At 36.7% G+C, this 19,312-nt stretch overlaps 1 protein-coding gene across 1 annotated transcript in view; it reads left to right on the top strand.

Moving 5' to 3' along the window:
* LAMA2 (laminin subunit alpha 2) overlaps nucleotides 1-19,312 on the top strand; it is a 380,764-nt gene that overhangs the window by 272,726 nt on the left and 88,726 nt on the right. Inside the window, exons 31-35 of the mRNA XM_066993195.1 lie at nucleotides 1,045-1,131; nucleotides 2,042-2,235; nucleotides 12,720-12,862; nucleotides 13,398-13,496; nucleotides 18,538-18,649. Of these exons, the coding sequence (XP_066849296.1) occupies nucleotides 1,045-1,131; nucleotides 2,042-2,235; nucleotides 12,720-12,862; nucleotides 13,398-13,496; nucleotides 18,538-18,649 (635 nt within the window). The remainder of the gene's footprint in view (nucleotides 1-1,044; nucleotides 1,132-2,041; nucleotides 2,236-12,719; nucleotides 12,863-13,397; nucleotides 13,497-18,537; nucleotides 18,650-19,312) is intronic.

The raw sequence follows: 19,312 nt of genomic DNA, 5'->3' as shown, positions 1-19,312 counted from the left end.
TAAGTTTTATATACTGTTTTATGTTTCTGTACAGTCAGCAGTCAGCTTCATACATGCTGAGCTGAAAAAAAAATCAGAGGGAATGAGTTGTTTCCAGGGGTGTGAATCTATTGTAGTGGAGCTGAAAATTTGTTGGATAATGAATTTGTGAGTAGTAGATCAATTTGTTTACATTTTTTGCAAAGGTATAATTTTATTACTCATTCAATCACTATCGATTTAATGCATTATAAGCAAGCTAGAGTAGGATGCTGACTGTACTGTGCCAGGAAGGAGCTTTGGGCTCACCACTAGCTACCTCTGTGCTTTTCTAGATCTTATTCCACAAATATCTGAATGATTTTTACAGTATTCGTATTCAGTTGTGTTTCTTTTCACCTCCTAGCACTTTTTTTTTGTTGTTGTAACAGTTTGTGCAGGCACTTTATGCACTAATAAAGCATGCTACTTTCCACTGTTCTCATAGGTACGCACTGCACTCACCAGTTATTCTTGTATGTCATGACTTAATAAAAATAATCGACTCTCATCCTTGATTAAAATATGATCACTTCCTGATCATGAATATAGCTTTTAGGTTTTTTAGTCTCTGTAGGCAAGTCTTTTCCTTTTATTCAAAGTAATATTAAATCAAACTGGAAGGACTGGATGTCTGCTAGTTCAGTTTCTTAATCGCGTCTCTCACATCATTTCCATTACTTCCTTTTCTTGATCACTTTAAATGAGAGCACCATTCAGTCACATGGGTCTACAAGATGGGCATTGTTGACTTGCTCGTCTCATTGGATCCTACTCTCATTGGCTCTACCCTTCCAGCATTTGTCTAAATTCTACCACTACCACAGCAAGATGATTGCAGAATTCTTGATTTAAAAAAAAAAAAAGTCTCCCACGGGTGTTTATGAGCAGATAAGAAACTGCTGCCATTTGTTTTGAAGTGTAGAGCTTACCATGTACCCCTCTGCCCAGCTGACTAGGCTGATGATGCGATAGAACACAAAAAGCTATTTTTTATTTTATTATTATTATTTGCTTTTGTTTTAGTTTCAGCCCTTCTTGTGTTGTGGAAGGACCTAGTGATTACCGGTGTACTGAATGCCCACGTGGATATGAAGGCCAGTATTGTGAAAGGTAGGATAAATGAAAAAGGAGGGAAGAGAAAGGGGGGCAACACATGAAGCAGAGCAATGTTCCTCAATGCTATACATGTATGTTTACTAATATTTAAATGCTTTCCTTTGGATAAGTTATTTACCTTCTATATGTGGTTCAAAGTCAGCCACAATAGGCCATTCCTACACACACCTGCTGTAAATTAATAGTCAGTGTTATTTATACCACTAATCTTGTCTAAGTTGTATTTTCTGTTTGGTTTTGTTTTGTTTATCCCTGTGTCTCAGAATATGAACCAAAAAAAACCATTACATTTACTTAAAATTAGATACCATACTTATAGTGTGACTTGATGTCATTCTTACCCTATATTCAAGTGATTATTATGTCCCCATGGGCACTGACTGTGAAAAACATTTACACGGAAACATATTAATAACAAAACTGCAAATTAATATCCCAAAATATAACCGTTGTCCCATCCATAGCAAGACTGGGATTAAGATGATCTCAATCAGCAAGTGACTACTAAGACTTCACTTCTAATGCAAAATACAAGTGGCTAGTGGTGAGGAAAAAAAAAAAAAAAACAGAAAAAAAAAGGTCTTTTAAGCAAACAAGCAAACATAGGTAATGTAGGAAGTCTTGTGTCAGTGTAACAGAAGTTTAACTGAAATCACTTTTGCATACTCTTTCTGTCTGGACTGTTCCATGTCCTGGTTATGAGATTATGCCCATTATCATTTTGCTGGAGAGTTTGCAACATTTTCTCCATCTATACATGCATACTGAGTTGTAAAGCACCACAGTTTTTTTTCAGTGGTTCATAAATGGATATTCCTATACTTTTTGTTTACAGTCTTGCCATTCATTACAATACACCGTACTTCTCTGTTGGCCAAACCTGTTCTTTATTTGCAATGTCTAGATGTTCTCCTGGCTACACGGGAAACCCACAAACTCTAGGAGGCTCCTGCCAAGAATGTGAGTGTGATCGATACGGTTCCCTGCCTGTTCCCTGTGACCCTGTCACCGGACAGTGCACTTGCAAGCCTGGATTCACAGGGTGGAAGTGTGATGGCTGTGAACACCGGCATGCGCGTGATGGCATGAAATGCATTTGTACGTATACTAATGTAATATTGGAGAATTTCTGTTTGTTTGTCATATTTCAAAAATTCAAACCTGCTTTTGCAGCAGTCAGTTGTGGTGTGGCTTCCTTTGAAAATACTTGCTGAGTTTCTGACTACTTTGGCATTCTGGTCCATTTTTTTCACAAGCCTTGAGATGTTTGGAAAACTCTCAATACCTTTTTTTTTACATGCTCACTGAAAATTGACAACAAAACTTCGAAGGATTTTTTTTTGGGGTGTGGGCTGTTGAAGTTTGTAGTCTTCCTAAAGGTTGGCACTGCTGTTGTGACAGATTAAATATTTGATATTAGTGATTTATTTATTATTTTTTTTTAACCAGCAGTTGCAATGCTTTTAGTCATGAGTCACATAGAGAAACTGAAAAGTTTTTACCAAGGTTTGCTTGGTCACGTTGGTTCAACAACCATTTATATTTATATTAGTTTATAATATGTAAAGAATTACAGTATAATTTATCTAGGAACAAAGACCATCTTTTCTTTAAAAAAGAAAACTAACAGCCAATTCATCCTAAAATATCAGGTTGCATTTTACAGCACTAGTATCTTTGTCCTACCTGCAGTTTTGATATGTAGTGAGTGTCTTGTCTTTTATTATTGTTTGGAATTATTATTTTTTTCCATTAGATAGTATAGTGTTTGTTTTGAGCCCACAATCTCATTTCCTGTGATATTATATACTTATGTCTTATTAAATATATCAGGTAGCAAAACCTTTCTAGAACGCTTAGTAAATCCTAATGGAAATATAAGGTGTTTTCCTTTCCACTCCTCTCCCCCATCTCCTCAACCTGAGTAGGAAGTAATTTGTGATTGCTTTTTTTTTTTCCCCTCAAGGCCATCATTGTGCACTTTAAAATAGAATATAGATAAAGATCCAGTATGCTCACAGTATACTATACTTTTATTCTGTGCATCTTTGAACATATTGACAGGGAGCAATTAACTAGTTTTCATGTTTTATCTGATTTTTATCTGCTATAGGATTTCAATTGAAGGTTTTTTTTTCCGTTTTATTGGGGTTTTGGCCTGTGAGAGGTGCCTGTAACATCAAGGCATATACATACCATAAAAACAGTTTTTTTTTCCTTTTTTCTCCACAGAATGCAGTCAGTCTTTACCTAAATACCCAGAGATCTGAGAGGTCTACATTTCTCTTAACATTAAAATCAACTAGTACAGCTCAGCTCAAGCAAATTGCAAACAATTTACAAATTTGAAAAACAGAATAAAAAAAAAAAAAAACAAGAAGTGCTAAAAAATAGCTGAAGGTATCATGTCACTCAAGAGTTAAATGTGTGGCTTTTTTGAGTGGATGAGCAGGAAGACAGGAAGACTTAGAGTCTGGGGCTACAGAGTGCAGAGCACGTTTTCACTTCACTTAATGGTTGTGATCAGCTCTCCCATAGTGATTGGGGTCTGAGCAGAACTAGGCTTCTAAATGGGACTACCAAATTTAGTGCTCTCACATTAGTCCCGATTCAGAGGTACAACTCTTCTTTGAAAATGAATAGAGATTACTGGGAATATCTACATAAACACTTTTCCATATTATTAATAATATAGAAAGCATCAGTTCATTGATGAAAAGCTTAGAGTACTTAAGGAAAAAAACTTCTAGTGTCCTTCAGTGTGAGGCAGTTTAGGACTTAATCCTGAACTGTCATATATCTTAAACTCTATTTCAAACTACAGCAAAATGAATGAAAATAGAGTAAGTAGCTACTTTTCTGAAATAACTACACTTTCCAATTCCATTTCATGGCTTATGTGTCAAGAAGTGTAATCATGAGTTAAGTCCATAGATGTCACAGCTACAAAATTTTAAGAGAAGGAATGTGTTTTCTGCAGTGGTATCTAAATGAAAATTACTTAACTTTTTCAGCATCCTGAATATCTGTTAGAGTAATGCCAGGACTAGCAAATGCTTTCAGCCTTAGGCACTCCTCAGTTTGTGTTTTATTGGTTGTTGACCTTAACAGCATTCTTAAAACAGTCTTTGGGATATCCAGGATTGCGGAGTTCTTCATTGTACAAAACAGCTTAAGTGCAGGCTTTCATTTGTAGTGGTTTTCCAGTTTGTTAATCAGACTGTTTCATTGTGTGGATAATACGGTTAAAAATCTCACTATGAATGGGAAAAGCTGTGTGCAGGCAAATCCAATTTTCCACCTTAGTGCTTTAAAAGCTGTGTTCTGTTATAATTTCAGATTTAACTGCAACATAATCATGTGGTGGTGTTAAAATGTATCTGTACTACCTGTAGAAGCCTTTTTACTTCAACTAGATAATTGATTTTCATCTGAAAAACAATCCTTTGGTGGTTCTTTTTGTTTGTTGTGTTTGTTTTTGCATATGGATATTTCATGTCCTTGCTAAAAGTAACAATGCAAATGAAGAGATTTCTATCTGTCAGTCACAAAAATTAGGACCACCTATAGGAACAGATGGGAGGTACCATAAATCTTTCCTATATTACGGGAACTAGGCTGTTACTGTTGACGCTATGTCAGTAACATCCCAGTTATGAATTCCAAAGACTTCCTAAATATTTCTGTAGACAATTTATGCCTATTTGCTCTCATTTTATGATTTTCCTGTTGTTTAAATGTTCCTCGACCCCATATTATTCTAAATCTGCGTTTGCTAATGCAGGGCAATAGCCTTTACACTGCCTGATCAATAAACCATTTAGCTTTGGAGCCTGTAGTGGGCACATGGACTGTGCCAGACGAGGGGAGTGTGGCAAGAACAAGCTTTGTGTGAATTTGCCCATGGTTAACACTGCCTAGTGTTAGGCTAGTTACAGACTTCAGCATACAGCTGTTTTTTATTTATCTGATAGAGAAATATTGCTGCAGCTCCTAATGTGCCTTAATAGTCTTTGTGCTATCAGAGAGCCATTACAAACAGAGAATCACAGTATGGTTTGGGTAGGAAGGGACCTTAAAGACCATCAAGTTCCACCCCCCTGCCATGGGCAGGGACACCTCCCACCAGACCAGGTTGCCCAAAGCCCCATCCAGCCTGGCCTTGAACATTTCCAGGATGGGGCATCCACAGCTACTCTGGGCAACCTGTTCCAGGGATTCATCACATCTTTTGAGGAAACCCTGAAATTTTCCTTCATTTCTTGCATAAGATTTCTTTGTTCCAATCTGAATTTAATGCAGCTGAAGATTTGGTCTTTTATAAAACATATTTTTACTTTTGTGTACCAACCACTTCCAAAATACTCAGTAAATTATTTTCTGACTAGCTTCAGTTGTAATGAAACCTTAATGGTAATAATAATAGTGATTAAGTAATTTAATGTGCAGAAAATTAATGCCATATGTAGAATCCTGTTTGCATTCCATATTTCAAATGAACTGTAAGCATGTATCTACTTTTGCTCATTTGCAGAGTTTCATTTCAAATACTGGTGCAATTGATTTGTAGCTGTCAGAAGTGTGAAGATCCCCAAGTTAGGTAGCAAAATGGTCTAGCTTAATGAAAATACATACAAATACAATCATCAATTTTTGAATAAATATAGTTGTAAGTAATATAAAACAGAGTGTGGTTAAGCTATATAATGTTATGCTTAATATTTAGGAAAGTGAAAACTGATTTTTGAATATTTAGCATAGAACAAGCATTTGAATAATGAAGTTTTGGCAAATTCTGTCAAAGGTCACACTACACAGAATTATATAAAAGCTAAGGAATGCATATTTAAATCCAATTAGAGGGAGAATTTATGCACAATATTGTAATCTATTATTGTTTAAATATAACATTTAAATTCCCATATATCCCTTATCATAAGTATTCTAAAGGTTTTAGAGCAAAAATTTGCAGTGAAAAGACATAAAAAGACTCAGAGAAGCCAGTATGTTCATTAAAATCTTCTATTTTTGATATAGCTGAAAATCTGTATTACTAAGTTGTTACTGTTTTTTCTTAACTTGTCATTTTTCAGTTGCTTAGTACATGCCATTTTTCAGTGCTGTTTTATTATAGTTATATTTTAGAAAACTACAGGTAGAATGGAAAGATAATATATCTTTTAAAAGCCACTGTACAAAGGGGAAGAATTGTTTACTGCTAAATAACAATGGAAAGATAATTATAGGTGAATGGCACAGGCAGAATTTACTGTCCATTATATTCTTAGAACAAAACAGTGTTGTTTTCTCTTGTGTGCAATTAGAGGACAGAAAGTGATATCCAAAAGGGAGACTTTATTTTAAGAGGTTATGCAAGGGTTTGAGTGGTCTGCTATGCGTCATAAAAATCCTTAAATTTTTGCATTAGTATTGTTAATAACTGGATTATTTCTCCAGCTAAAGTAACCAGATCATCATGTACTCATAATATTCTGCTGATGAAGTCTTCCTTGTAATTTTTGGTCTAAAGTAATCCACTTCTTAGGCCTGGTTTCTCTTCTATATTGAAACAGTCAGTAGCCAATAGGAAAATCAGTAATGGTTGCAAGCTGATTTTAATAATACTGGCAACATCCTTGCTTAATTTCAAATATGACAGAAGTTCTCCCAAATCTTCTCTAACACAGATTTTGATTTTTATCTGTAAGTACAAATGAATTGTCTTCTAAATGATTGGTGCCACCTTATGCATCACTGTCATATTTACTCAGTGTTCATTCTGATGCAAGTTATCAACAGGCAATTGCTGACTGCCCTACGCTCACCACAGAATTAAGACATTAGTTTTCTTACTTAAGCCCAACAGTTCCAATCTAGAACGCAGATGAGTTGTATGATGTACAGGGTGTATGTATGATACCTCAGTTCATTTACATACCTAGCATGTTCAGGGAGGCTGAGATCACTGATCCATGTTTTGCATATGCATACCAGAATTATGTAAACAAGCCAAAGCACCCAGCGCTTTTTCCTTACCCTTTCCAGAGAGCTTTGACCTTAGCCAGACAAAGTGGAAAGGAGCTACAAAGGCGGTTGGATCAAACCTGTAGCAGTTGTGCATTTTCTTATATTAGTACTTCTCTGGTGTGTTTTTTTGTTATACCCTCTGACATTCCACTTCAGTTGCAGAGTTTGTAGTACATAAAACAGAGAACCGTAGATTGCAGTGTTGTCAGAACAATGACTGTGCTTGCTACTGTGCAGTGTTCAGGGGAAAAAAAATCATAGTGAGAACTTCAAGGCTTTGTTGTTAAACATATGGCAAGTCAGTACTCACCTTCTGAATGCTTTCAGGGCACCAGTCATAACTACAATGGGGACTTACAAAAAACTTTGGCTTCAATATTTTGAGCTCAGTTGCAACACAAAGCAGAACCGTTCCTCGGATGCTTCTGTCATAAATATCCTTGGGGTCAAGCAAAAAAAAAAAATAAAAAAAATGTAAAGCAGTCAGTTTGGTTCTGCTGTATGAAATTAAAGAGGAACAGGAATCAACCATGACCTAGAGAGATCAAGCAGTTATTTCATTGTTAGGAATTTTTCTTTAATTCAGTCTTGTGAAAAAAATGGACCTTCAGTCATGCTGCAGTCAACAAACTTACATCTTTAAAAAATTTAATCTTCATTACTGGAATAAGGAGAAAATTACACAGCCAGACCCAGATGGATGGGATTCTTTTTATACCAAGTCTCAGACACTTTAGTACTTCAGGTAGACTGGTACTTGCAAGGAGAGGGAGTTTTTCCCAGCTGCACCCAGGAAAAAGAGAGAGCTTCTAGTCACTGGTCCTCACAGAATCAAGATTTTCCCTCTAAAATAGGCAATAGCTACATGATCTCAGTCCTCCCAAATTCAGCATTAGGCAGTGATGCTGTCTTTGTCAGAGGCACATCTTGAAGAATCTGTGAAAAGAAATATGTCCTAGCTCCCACACAGTCCTCAATTCAGTAGGAGCTAGGAGCTTCTTATTTCAAGCCTTCACAGAGTGATCTGGAACGGATAATGTGTGTAAAACCAGAACTATGAAGCATTGCCCTAGCTTCTGCTCTGTTGTGTGTCTAACAGGATCTGTGAGCCCACATGGCACAGAGGTAAGGCTTAAACTTCCCATTGCATTCACTGTCCAACTGTTCCTCTGTCTGCATGAGCTCAGTAAAGGACTGACACCCTTACTTGACATGGAAGCTAAGTTATTGGTTGTTCTCCCCCCCCCCCCCCCTTTTTTTTTTTAATTTGGTGTTTATTCTTCTTGTTTTGTTTCATTTTCATTTAGTTTTGGTTTTGATACGTGAGTTGCTGTTGAGTTTGGACCCACATCCCAATGTCTTTTGCCCTTCTCAAGCACTATATAAACCTAACTAGTACTGGTATATATCAGAACCAGCAAATGTGGCTTTATAAACAACAAAAGTATGAAATAAACCTGAGGCAGTACTTTAGACCCTGATCTGGATCTGATTTTGCCTAGATTTTGGAGTGGAGGTACATTGATCATGCAACCCCCCTGAAACCAGCAGCAATTTCAACGAAGCTAAAACTTTTAACTGCGTACTAGGGTTCTATTTTGGAGGGCTGTTGTGTGTTAACCCCAGTAGGCACCTAAGCTCTACCCAGCAGCTCACCCACTCCCCCCCCCCCCCCCGCAGTGTGATAGGGAAGAGAATTGGATGGGTAAAAGCAAGAAAACTCATGGGCTGAGACAGTTTAATAGGTTAGTTTAATAGGCCAAGCAAAACTGCTTGTGCAAGCAGAGCAAAATGAGGAATCCATTCACTACTTCTCATCAGCATGCAGATGTTCAGCCATTCCCAGGAAAGCTGGGCTTCATTATACATGACTGTTACTTGGGAAGACAAACATCATAAGTCCAAATGTCTCCTCCTTCTTCCTTCTTTCCTTCAGCTTTTATTGCTGAGCACAATGACACCTGATAAGAAATAACCAGTTGGGGTCAGCTGTTCTGCCTGTGTTTTCCTCCCCACTTCTTGCCCACCCCTAGCCTCCTTGCTGGGGGGCAGTGAGAGAAACAGAGAAGGACTTAATGCTGTGCAAGCACTGCTCAGCAACAGTTAAAACATGGGCATATTGCCAACACTGTTTTGGTCACAAATCCAAAATGCACCACGAGATGCCACAGAGAATACTGCCACTCTGTTCCAGCCAAAAATGAGTACAGGGATGGAAGGAAGGTTTTTTATTATTTAGGTTTAGACTAGTACCAAAATGGAAAAAAAAATAGGTTAATGGTCAAAAGCTTAATGAGACTAATGAGTGTTCAGTGCTTGTGATGCAACAGGAAACAGTAATAATGAAGCGTCAATAGCTATCATAAGTTCAACCTCACATCAGAGATTTCAGGGTTTCCCTTACATCCTAGAATCACAGAATGGTTTTGGTAGGAAGGGACCTTAAAGACCATCCAGTTCCACCCCCCGCCATGGGCAGGGACACCTCCCACCAGACCAGGTTGCCCAAAGCCTCATCCAACCTGGCCTTGAATACTTCCAGGGATGGGGCATCCACAGCTTCTCTGGGCAGCCTGTGCAAGTGCCTCACCACCCTCTGAGTAAAGAATTTCCTCCTAATGTCTAACCTAAATCTACCCTCTTTTAGTTTAAAGCCATTATGTCTTGTCCTATCACTACACTCTCTGACAAAGAGACCTTCCTCAGCTTTTCTGCAGGCCCCCTTTAGGTACTGGAAGGCCACTGCAAGGTTTCCCCAGAGTCTTCTCCAGGCTGAACAACCTCAGCTCCCTCAGCCTGTCTTCATAGGAGAGGTGCTCCAGCCCTCTGATCATCTTCATGGCCCTCCTCTGGAATTATTCTAATATGTCCATGTCCTTCTTGTGCCAGGGGCCCCAGAACTGAACACTGAACTGAACCCAGAACTGAACTGCTCCAGGTGGGGTCTCACAAGAGCAGAGCAGAGGGGGAGAATCACCTCACTGGACGTGCTTCTTTTGGTGCAGCCAAAAAGAACACGGGTACAGCTGACTTTCTGGGCTGCAAGCAGACATAAAAATTACCTAGTCATTATGCAGAAGCAGTGTGTATCTTATGCATTTTAACAGTAATAAATGTATTAAAGAAAAATCCTGTTAGATAACCACCCAACTGGAGGAACATATTGTGGCTCAGTCCCTTGATTACTTTATTGTACATTATCTTCTCCTTGTAAGATGGAATAAGTCCATAAAATTGCAGTGCCTCTTACTATTTGATCAATTATTTCTTTAAATAAAATTTCTTTAGCATGCAAACTTTGGAGATGCTTCTCACAAGAGGTAAGACAGAATCCTTTACAGGGCTTCCTGTGCATGGGAAAGTGTGGTGAAAATGGAAAACGCAATAATATCCATTAGTTGCTTGCTGCAATGTTGTAATACTGACTGCATGATTTGCATCTTACATACTTGCAGTGTTGTAATGATCTAAATTTAGTGCTGCATTACTTAATATTAGACACAAATTTATCCTGACAGTTTTATAGATAAAAAACACAGAAAAATTTAGTCTCATAAAATATAATCATGCTCTTGAATTATTTGCCATAGCTCCAGTTCATTTCAGACTGTGTACTGGTGTAGCTTAGTCCTGTCTCGTATACTCAGCTGTGGTCCTTGCTTGATATAGCTCCTCTCTTCTACTTGTTTATTTATACTGAATGTTCACAGCACACTTACCAGTTGTTTACTCATTGAGAATACTTCATGTCTTCATAAGCTTTCTTTTTTATTTTATTTATTGGTGTGAATTGAGTTTGTCTTTAACACACAACAATTTTTTAGCATTTCATTACCAACTGCTTGGACAATTTTTAGGATAAATAGATTTACCTTGTTTTATAAGTGAAAAGCAATGTATCAGAATTATAAAAAAAAAAAAAAAAAAGGCAAAAAAACTCTTCAGCTCAAAGATCACTTTTTTGCATCCTCCAAAGTGGTTATCAGGTTACCTACCTTCTTGGCCAGCTACAGAAGAGATGTTCATTCAGTTTGCTATAAAATTTGCATTTCCTTTGGTTCTCTAGAACTTCTAAAAACAAAGAAGAGCTGGGGTGGCATTTAGTTTATTTATTTATTTATTTTCTGTAGAAACATAAAATGGAACGTATCATGCCCACACTTAATGACTACAGAGAAGTTCCAGTTCAGATTATGTAACAAAATACTGAGAAATAGGAGGAAGAAGTCTGCAAATAGAAGCAATGAAAGTGCAAAAGGAAGCCTTAAAATAACAGTATCTAGTGTTCTGCACCCACTTTTTACTGCACTAATCCAGCATATATCTTGTCTCCTTTTCAATCATCACATGAGTTTCATGGTGTATTAAACTAGTATTCTTTATTCATTTTTCCTCTGCATTTGACTCAAATTTTCACTACATTGAACAGCCAAACTACAGAATAAGCAACAGATGATTGTGACTGAAAACTTTAAAGAATAGAAAAGACTTAATTTACATGAACAATAGACTTCAGAAAAAAAATGTAATTCCCTGTTGAAAATTACTTACCATCTTCTGCGAATAAATACATGTTGTTCAGTGTTTTTTTAGCCATTGAGCTGCCTAGGAGCATTGCTGAGAGAAATAATTACATACTTGTAAAATTTTAGGTACAACCCTCCATGTCTCTTAACATCACCAGAGAATTTGTTGTTTCACAGTTTGCTCCACCTCCTGAGATGTTGTTTTGCTTTGCCAGTCATATGTAGCATCTTTATGCATGGAAACAGAAAGTCATTCCCACAACTCCTTTCTAAAGGATGAAGAATTTTCCTCTCTGTAGCATAAACTGTACAAGACTTTAAGTTATGAGAATATCTTGTGATAGTTAATAGAAAGCGTGGGGGGATGCAAACTCCTTTTGGCATACGTAGCACACACCAGTATTTTTCATGCTAAAGAGTATTTTCAAGGAAGGAAACATACCTGAAAAACTTATAAGCTGGTTAGCGAAAGGAGGTAGGGAAAAACATTTCTTAAAAGAAAACTATCAGTATTTTTGCCTCGACTCTTTCTACTGTCTGCATTACAAGTTAAGCATGCTTGGCCATGCTGTTATTGACTGTAAAGTATGCAAATTGTAAGACTTCTAGAGTTCTTCTTATGTTCAAATCCATAAATGTACTGTAGATTTTGAAGTGCTCCTAGATTTTCCAAATTACCTGTCCACTTTCTCAGACTTCCTCCAAACTGCTTGTCTAATGTAGGATTTTATACGGGCTAGTCTGTAATGGGCAACATTAATTTTTTCCTCTTTTTATGAGGTAAGCCTACCGGTTTTGCTCTTTTTGTTTTATATTATACTGTCCCATTACCAAGTCCCAAGCAATAACATCTTTCCTGTTCCCCAGTTGCTGTCTTTACTTCCTATCACACTGTGCTTTTGGGGTAAATTATCTGAAATGAGCATTACCTTTCAAAGAATTGTAGGTTATGCCATAAAATATTTCTAACACAAACATATATCTTAAACGTTTATCAGAAATAAATCAGCTTTGCTGTTCTTCCCGCAGCTTGTGATGATGAATGTACAGGACTCCTTCTCAGTGACCTGGATCAGCTAAACCAGATGATCATGAGTGTTAACCTGAGTGGTCCACTGCCTGCTCCGTATAAATTGTTGCATGGTTTTGAGAACTCGACACAGGAATTAAAGGTAGGTATACATAAGCATACAAAGATCATGTATTCACATACAGTCATGCTCCAGTATAACTGTATTTGTCCAAAAATACAGCCATAAGTAGGTTCAGAGAAGAAGAATTTAAGATTTAATTATTTCAAATTTGCTTTAATTAGTAAATAGTTATTACAATTATTTATTTTGGCTTATTTTAATAGATAAATCTTGCAGCAATAATTTGTTTGAGTACATATATGTAAGGAATTATGCTGTAGGCACATAAAAAGTGATGTTTCATACAAATAAAATAGTGTTCATGCTAGTTGTCCAGAAAGCAAATACATATTTTATACGTGGTATGTTGCCTACCATACTTTTGGCTTTCCACTAACATGTAAAGCTGTCAAGAGTCCTGAGGAAAATACATTGGATGGATGTGACAAAAGGGTCAATGACAAAAGGGAGTTGCATACAGTAACTAAAAGGAAATTTTTCCTGTTTCTTCTCTACAATATTTGGAAGCACTGAGATACAGATTTTTACTTTCACTCCCCTCTTCCCCCAACAGCATTTGCTTTCACCTCAGCGTGCTCCAGAGAGACTTCTTCAGCTAGCACAGGAAAATCTGGATACCTTGGTGACAGAAATGGATGAACTACTGACAAGAGTAAGTCTGTGATCACGTTGGGTTCTATGGGCTTGGTTAAAGCTGTATAATGACAGAAATACCCTGAATATGAATTAAACATGAATGAATAGATGAATTATAAGATGCTTCTCAGTTTCAGTATTTGAAATGGCACCAAGTTCTCTAATAATCGATTTTCGTGGGCCAATACATTGAGATATATTTTCTGTAAAACTTTATAATGTAGGTGAGAGCTCATACAGAGAGAGCACCCAAGAATGAGCTTATCTAGAAAGTCTGAGACTAAAGGAAATAGAGGTCTTGATACAGCATTTATTAGCTTTCTCTTAACATCAGCTACAGATAATATTACAAACCCAACAGCAACCAAGCCATGTGATTACCACACAGTTGCTCACATGACTGGAGTCCTTCTTTGACTGGCTAAGGCTTTTGGAAACCAGGCTGCCTGATTCCCTTCTTTTTCTTCTGAAGGTTAGTATGGTTAGTATGGTTAGTAAGGCTATCTGCTTTCTGCACCAACAACATCATCTCCTCATACTCTGTTTCAAATCTTCTGAGTCTGACTGTCTCAAGACAGTTCTCATTCTGTTTCTCTTGCAAGATGGTCTTTCACAATACAGGTAAACTACCTTCACTCAGTTACTTATTACCCAGCCAGCTCAAGCCCATTGTAGGAATAGTTTTAGTGTTTGGAGTCTTGTTTTCCATTTTTAGGTTATCTTCTGTGCTGGCTGGTTTCTTCAGGAGCTGTAGAGGAAATGGTAGCCTAGGTTGAAGCACTAATTTTATGGAAATTTTATAGCAATCCAGGGAATGTCTTTGGTTTAACAAATAACTTGTTATTAAGAGTCAGTGAATGAAGTAATTGAAATGAGAACAATATTTAAAGGGAGAATTCAAATCTTGCAGAAGGTGTGTGTGTTTATTGTGCATTCTATATTTCATTTATGAAGAAAGTGAGAGTTTTTTGAATTTCAATTGATGTACGATTTACTCTTTTTATTATGAAAGTTTTATTTGAGTATAGACCTTTTTTTGGTCAGAAAGACATTGTCTAAGAAAATAATATAAATTGTGCCACCTAGTGGAGAAAAAGTAGGAAAATGGACCAGCCACGATAAAAATACAGCTGTCCCAAAGGCATTAATATAACAGACTAGCAAAACTCATGTTCATGACTAGGTGCTTCCCTGCATTGAAATAATGAAACAAGCAAAACACAGATTGCTGTAGGGATGATATATACACCTGAGAGAATTTACCTACCCCCCCTATAGTTTTAGCATCCTGTCTTAAAATTGTTCATGCCTTGCAGAACCAAAATTCTCAAAGAAATTGGTTTGTTTGTGTGCATTATATTCAATTTTGAAGAATTCCATGAAACCTTGAGTGGGTAAGAAAGCATCTGTATTGTATGTACATATGCATGCTCATATGTGTATGTATGTATATATACCTCCACACACATGCATACATACATGTGTATGTATGTGAGCATAAAGAAAGATTGCTAAGTCTAGGCAGGTTTTTAACTCATGAGAGCCCTACAGGCAGGGAAAACTATATGTCTTGTATTAAGATTTTTCAATCTTAAACTAATAATTTTTTCCTTCGCAAAGTTGTTCTCTTTAATATCCTCTTCCAATTACCACCTACACCCCCTGCCCAATACAACCAAAATTAAATAAATTTCAATCCCTCATGGAGATTACCTAAAATATGTTGCAAATTCTGAATTTCTGTGGACTAGTCTTGAAAGGGAAAACATTGAGAATGTGATCTTAGGGAGTTTAGTGTGGTAGACAGATTAACACCTCTTCCATTTCTGCAGTTTTCCCTTGTTGCAGCGAGTAAGTTGGCTTATGATTTCCATTTTTTCTTATGGAGAATAGTTAATTGGATTGGACATTGGTTTTTATTTTGAGGACTATCAAATGGTGCTAAGTCCTACCCTTCTCTTTCTATATTTGTAAATAGGATCAATGTACCAGAAAGAAGAGTGGTTACTGATGTAGCACATTGAAGTCTCATTTTTATATGAAGATTCAGCTGAATACCACATAACAGCTAGTAGTTCCTGCACATGGTATGACTATAACTAGCAAACTTTCTGCACAAATCTAATTTGCAGGCTCACTAGACTTTTCCAAGTGAAACCAGTAGTGATAAGGATAAAGGTTGATGAAGATTAGTGAAGACACTTTTTTCCATGAAGAAAAATTTCTACACATTTTAAGACAGAATGTAGAAGACAACAGCATTTTCTTACTACAAAACTTTTCAACCAGTCATCTCTTCCATTGGTGCAGCTCTCCTTTTTCTTTTATTTTTCCCCATTGTATTCTTTGTTTCATTCACTGCCAAATTGTACTACACATTCTTTACAAGAAGATCCTCTTCTCTTGCTCTTGCACTGATTACATTCTTACATACTTGCATATTCATTTCTACATCTACCACCTGAGGTAGATTTCAGACTGCTCACATCCTATCAGTTCACTACTTTAGTCAAATACACCTTCTCCCTTCTAATGGGGTACATTCAGAGACTTCAGGAAAGTCAGGGATCAGAATCACTTCCTTTTAATTGAAATACTTCTTTTGACTATGTAAACTTATTCATTTCTCCCATACCATTGAATTTCTTGAGCTCATAAATTTGTGGAAGTAGCTGGCAATAGTTCGAAGCATTTGGAAGGTGATCCAAGACCTACTATCTATACAGTGAGGTCTGAGTTTGCCCTCCTTCTGTGGTCTGCAGCTCTGTGGTTTCAACTAGTTGTTTTACCAGATTTCCATGCTGGAGATCTCCTTTATGCCAACAGGTCTCACTCGTGTCCATACTTCTCAAAAATTCATTCCAAACCCTTGCTCTGGACTCAGTCTGCCTGACTTTTATTCCTCCCCCAGAAAAAGATTCTTGTGCCTCTTTAAACTGAAACTGTTAGCAGTAGCTGAAGTCTGACTTTATGAAAATAATGAACTGTAGTAAACTGAATATGTAGCAAATGAGTAGGACTTTATTAACAAATGGAAACATTTAACTACCCATAGAATGGCTAGGTACAATGTGAAAGATACTTGCCATTTAATTTGGTTTATGGAGTTAATGCTAGACCAGAAAATGAAGTGAAAGGTTATTTTTCAGCAAAGCAAATTATGGCAAAATACAGAAAGCAGACAGTAGGATTGGATGGGATTTAAGTACTAAAGAGAACTGTCACAGAGAGAAAATGGAAACGGTTTGATGGCGGATTAATGTGTATGAAAATTTAGTGCCTGCCATTCAGTCATAAATATTGAAAGCTTAAAGTGGCCAATTGGAATTAATATGAATGTGGAAGAAGTAATCAAAAATGAGAAAAGTCTATGTAAGTTATAGAACACCATTTGTAGTAAAGGACTTAGAAATATTGTAGAATATAATAAAAGTGAATGGGAAAATTCTAAGAAAATATAAGACAAAGAATAAAAGTCTCATTGTGGAGGATAGGACAATAAATAATAAGGTAGTTCTCAATTACATGAAGAATGAAATGACATCAGAGATGCCAAACTGGATTAGAGCAGTGGTCCATCAAGACCATTCCGTATTTTTGCCTTTTTCCTATCCCAATTGCCTTTTACAACTAAGTATGACAATATTTCAGCTCTGTATCCAGACAGGTAAAGGAGTTTTGTAAATCTTAGCAGAAGTAACCAATAACATGATTAAAGCTGTATAAATATGAAAAGCCTTGTTTTTCAACTGATACATGGATAAAAATACAACCATCTCCCCCCAGGCTAATATAGGTTGCTAGTTCTTCCTCTGTCATTCTATTTACCTCAAGCATTTTCATATAAATTATTCGCATGGTAACCACTCTGAAGTAGACCAAAATTGTAAGTGGTATGATAATGCCAGGGATTTCGTTTCAGGAACCCAGCTGTCCTGATGTATCTTGAGGGCTTCCATGTAGAAGCTAATCAGGCAATGTGTTAAATGTGATACTATCTCTCTTTGACTATTAATGAAATAGATTTCTGGTAACAGAAAATGGTCTGTACAGCTCAAGTGAGAGAAGCTCATTTTGAATTATTGACCTCCTAGCCATTTCCCAGAGACTGCAAAGATCATAATGCTCTGCTTATAGGTATTTCTTTGGAATGCAATCTGGACAGTCAGAACCCTGGTGGATTGTTGTTGCTCATGCTGGTGGTTTGTTTTGCTGTATTTTTTTTTGTTTGTTTGTTTTACTTTTTTTTTTCTTTATGATACAGCTTGACAAGCTGCGTTGCTTAAAGTGGCTTCTGCATAATAAAAAATGATTTGGTAAATAGGAATCTTGAGAGCTAAAGTAGAAAGTATTAAGATGATTCCTCCCCTCAACATGTTTTCCATTATGCAGCAGATGTCTGTCTTCATCTTGCTTCATGCTGCTTCTGTGATTCAATAAAATTATAAAGCCTTTAGTTACACAAAGCTAAAATTTTACTGAGCACCCCAATATGTTATAAACAAACCACTTCAAGCATTAAAGCTGAACAAATCTATTTCACTTTTTTTCCCCCTCTCTTTCTTGGTTTCATTAATGTATAGATTTTAAATTGTTCATGCTTGTTGGCATGGGTTGTCTCTTTGAGAGCACCTCAGGAGAAGAAGCAAGGAGGTCATGATATCTGCTGTACTTTGTCAATCGTAAAATGCACAATTGTGAAATTACAGAAAGTATCTGCTGAAGTGTCTATTAAAAGGTTCTGAACAATGTTTCTTAAAGCAAATTCAGTGAATTTCATCCTGTCTCTCTTTGTGTGCTGTTGCATACAACTAGAGTTTCTAAGAACCTAAAATAAAGCCTTCCAATTTCCTTTAGAAGGAAAAGGTAATAAAATTTAATTGTGTATTTGAACAGAACGTGTCATTTCTCATGCATCTGATCAATAATTCATTGATTGTCTTTTGCCTGAGGAAAGTTTTGAGCATAAATTCAGCCAGTGCATAGAGTTCTATATATTGCATAGGGCAGCCTTTTCCTGTTTATTAATTATACTTTTCCTGAATTTGGTTCACTAGGCTACCAAGGTAACAGCAGATGGTGAGCAAACGAGGCAGGATGCTGAGAGGACTAATGACAGAGCAAAATCTCTTGGACAGTTCGTGAAAGGCATTCTCCAAGCTGCTGAAGGTACTGGAAAAAGAAAAACGTGCCAATTGTTTCTCAGGAAAACTGAATGATGGTGGGGAAGAGGGCCTGAAACACAGTGAGGAAGAGAGTTTGTCCACTGAGAAATGTCATGTGATTGAAATGGTGCATTAAGAAACAACAGATTCTTACAAACATAGGCAAGTAGAATATTGAGTATGTTCCTTCAGGATTTTGTCAGTTATTTGGGGAAAAAATATTAGAATAAAGTGAATAACAGGGCTTAACTTTTGTTTATTTTCAAAGTTAAAAACAAAGGTAAAAAGCTTGATGTGATTTTAGCACTTGGTACAGTAAGACTTCATCTTAATTCCTCAAAATGACTTCAAAGATACATTACTATCTGCCATTAATGAACATCTGCTGCCTGGAAATTGTAAGTACTCCTATCCCCACCTAAGTAGTGGCATAGAGCCAACTCTCTTCCACAAGGTGATTCTCTGCACTTACAAAAAACAGTAAAGACTTATGAGCAAAAGTATTGTAGATGGCTTTCAGAAGTAGAACCTAAATACTGGATGACCTATTAAATTAGATAATGGTGGAAAAATATGAAAATGATTGGCAATCAGTCTTTTTTTTTTTTTTTTGAAAAATACTGATCTGTTCTTTCTCCAAAACTCCCAATACAGTACTAACTTCAGT

The sequence above is a fragment of the Anser cygnoides genome, chromosome 3 (genome assembly GCF_040182565.1).
Source record: "Anser cygnoides isolate HZ-2024a breed goose chromosome 3, Taihu_goose_T2T_genome, whole genome shotgun sequence".
Classification (NCBI taxonomy): Eukaryota; Metazoa; Chordata; class Aves; order Anseriformes; family Anatidae; genus Anser; species Anser cygnoides.
Note: the sequence above shows the minus strand (reverse complement) of the source record. Positions and strands in the feature narration are given on the sequence as shown.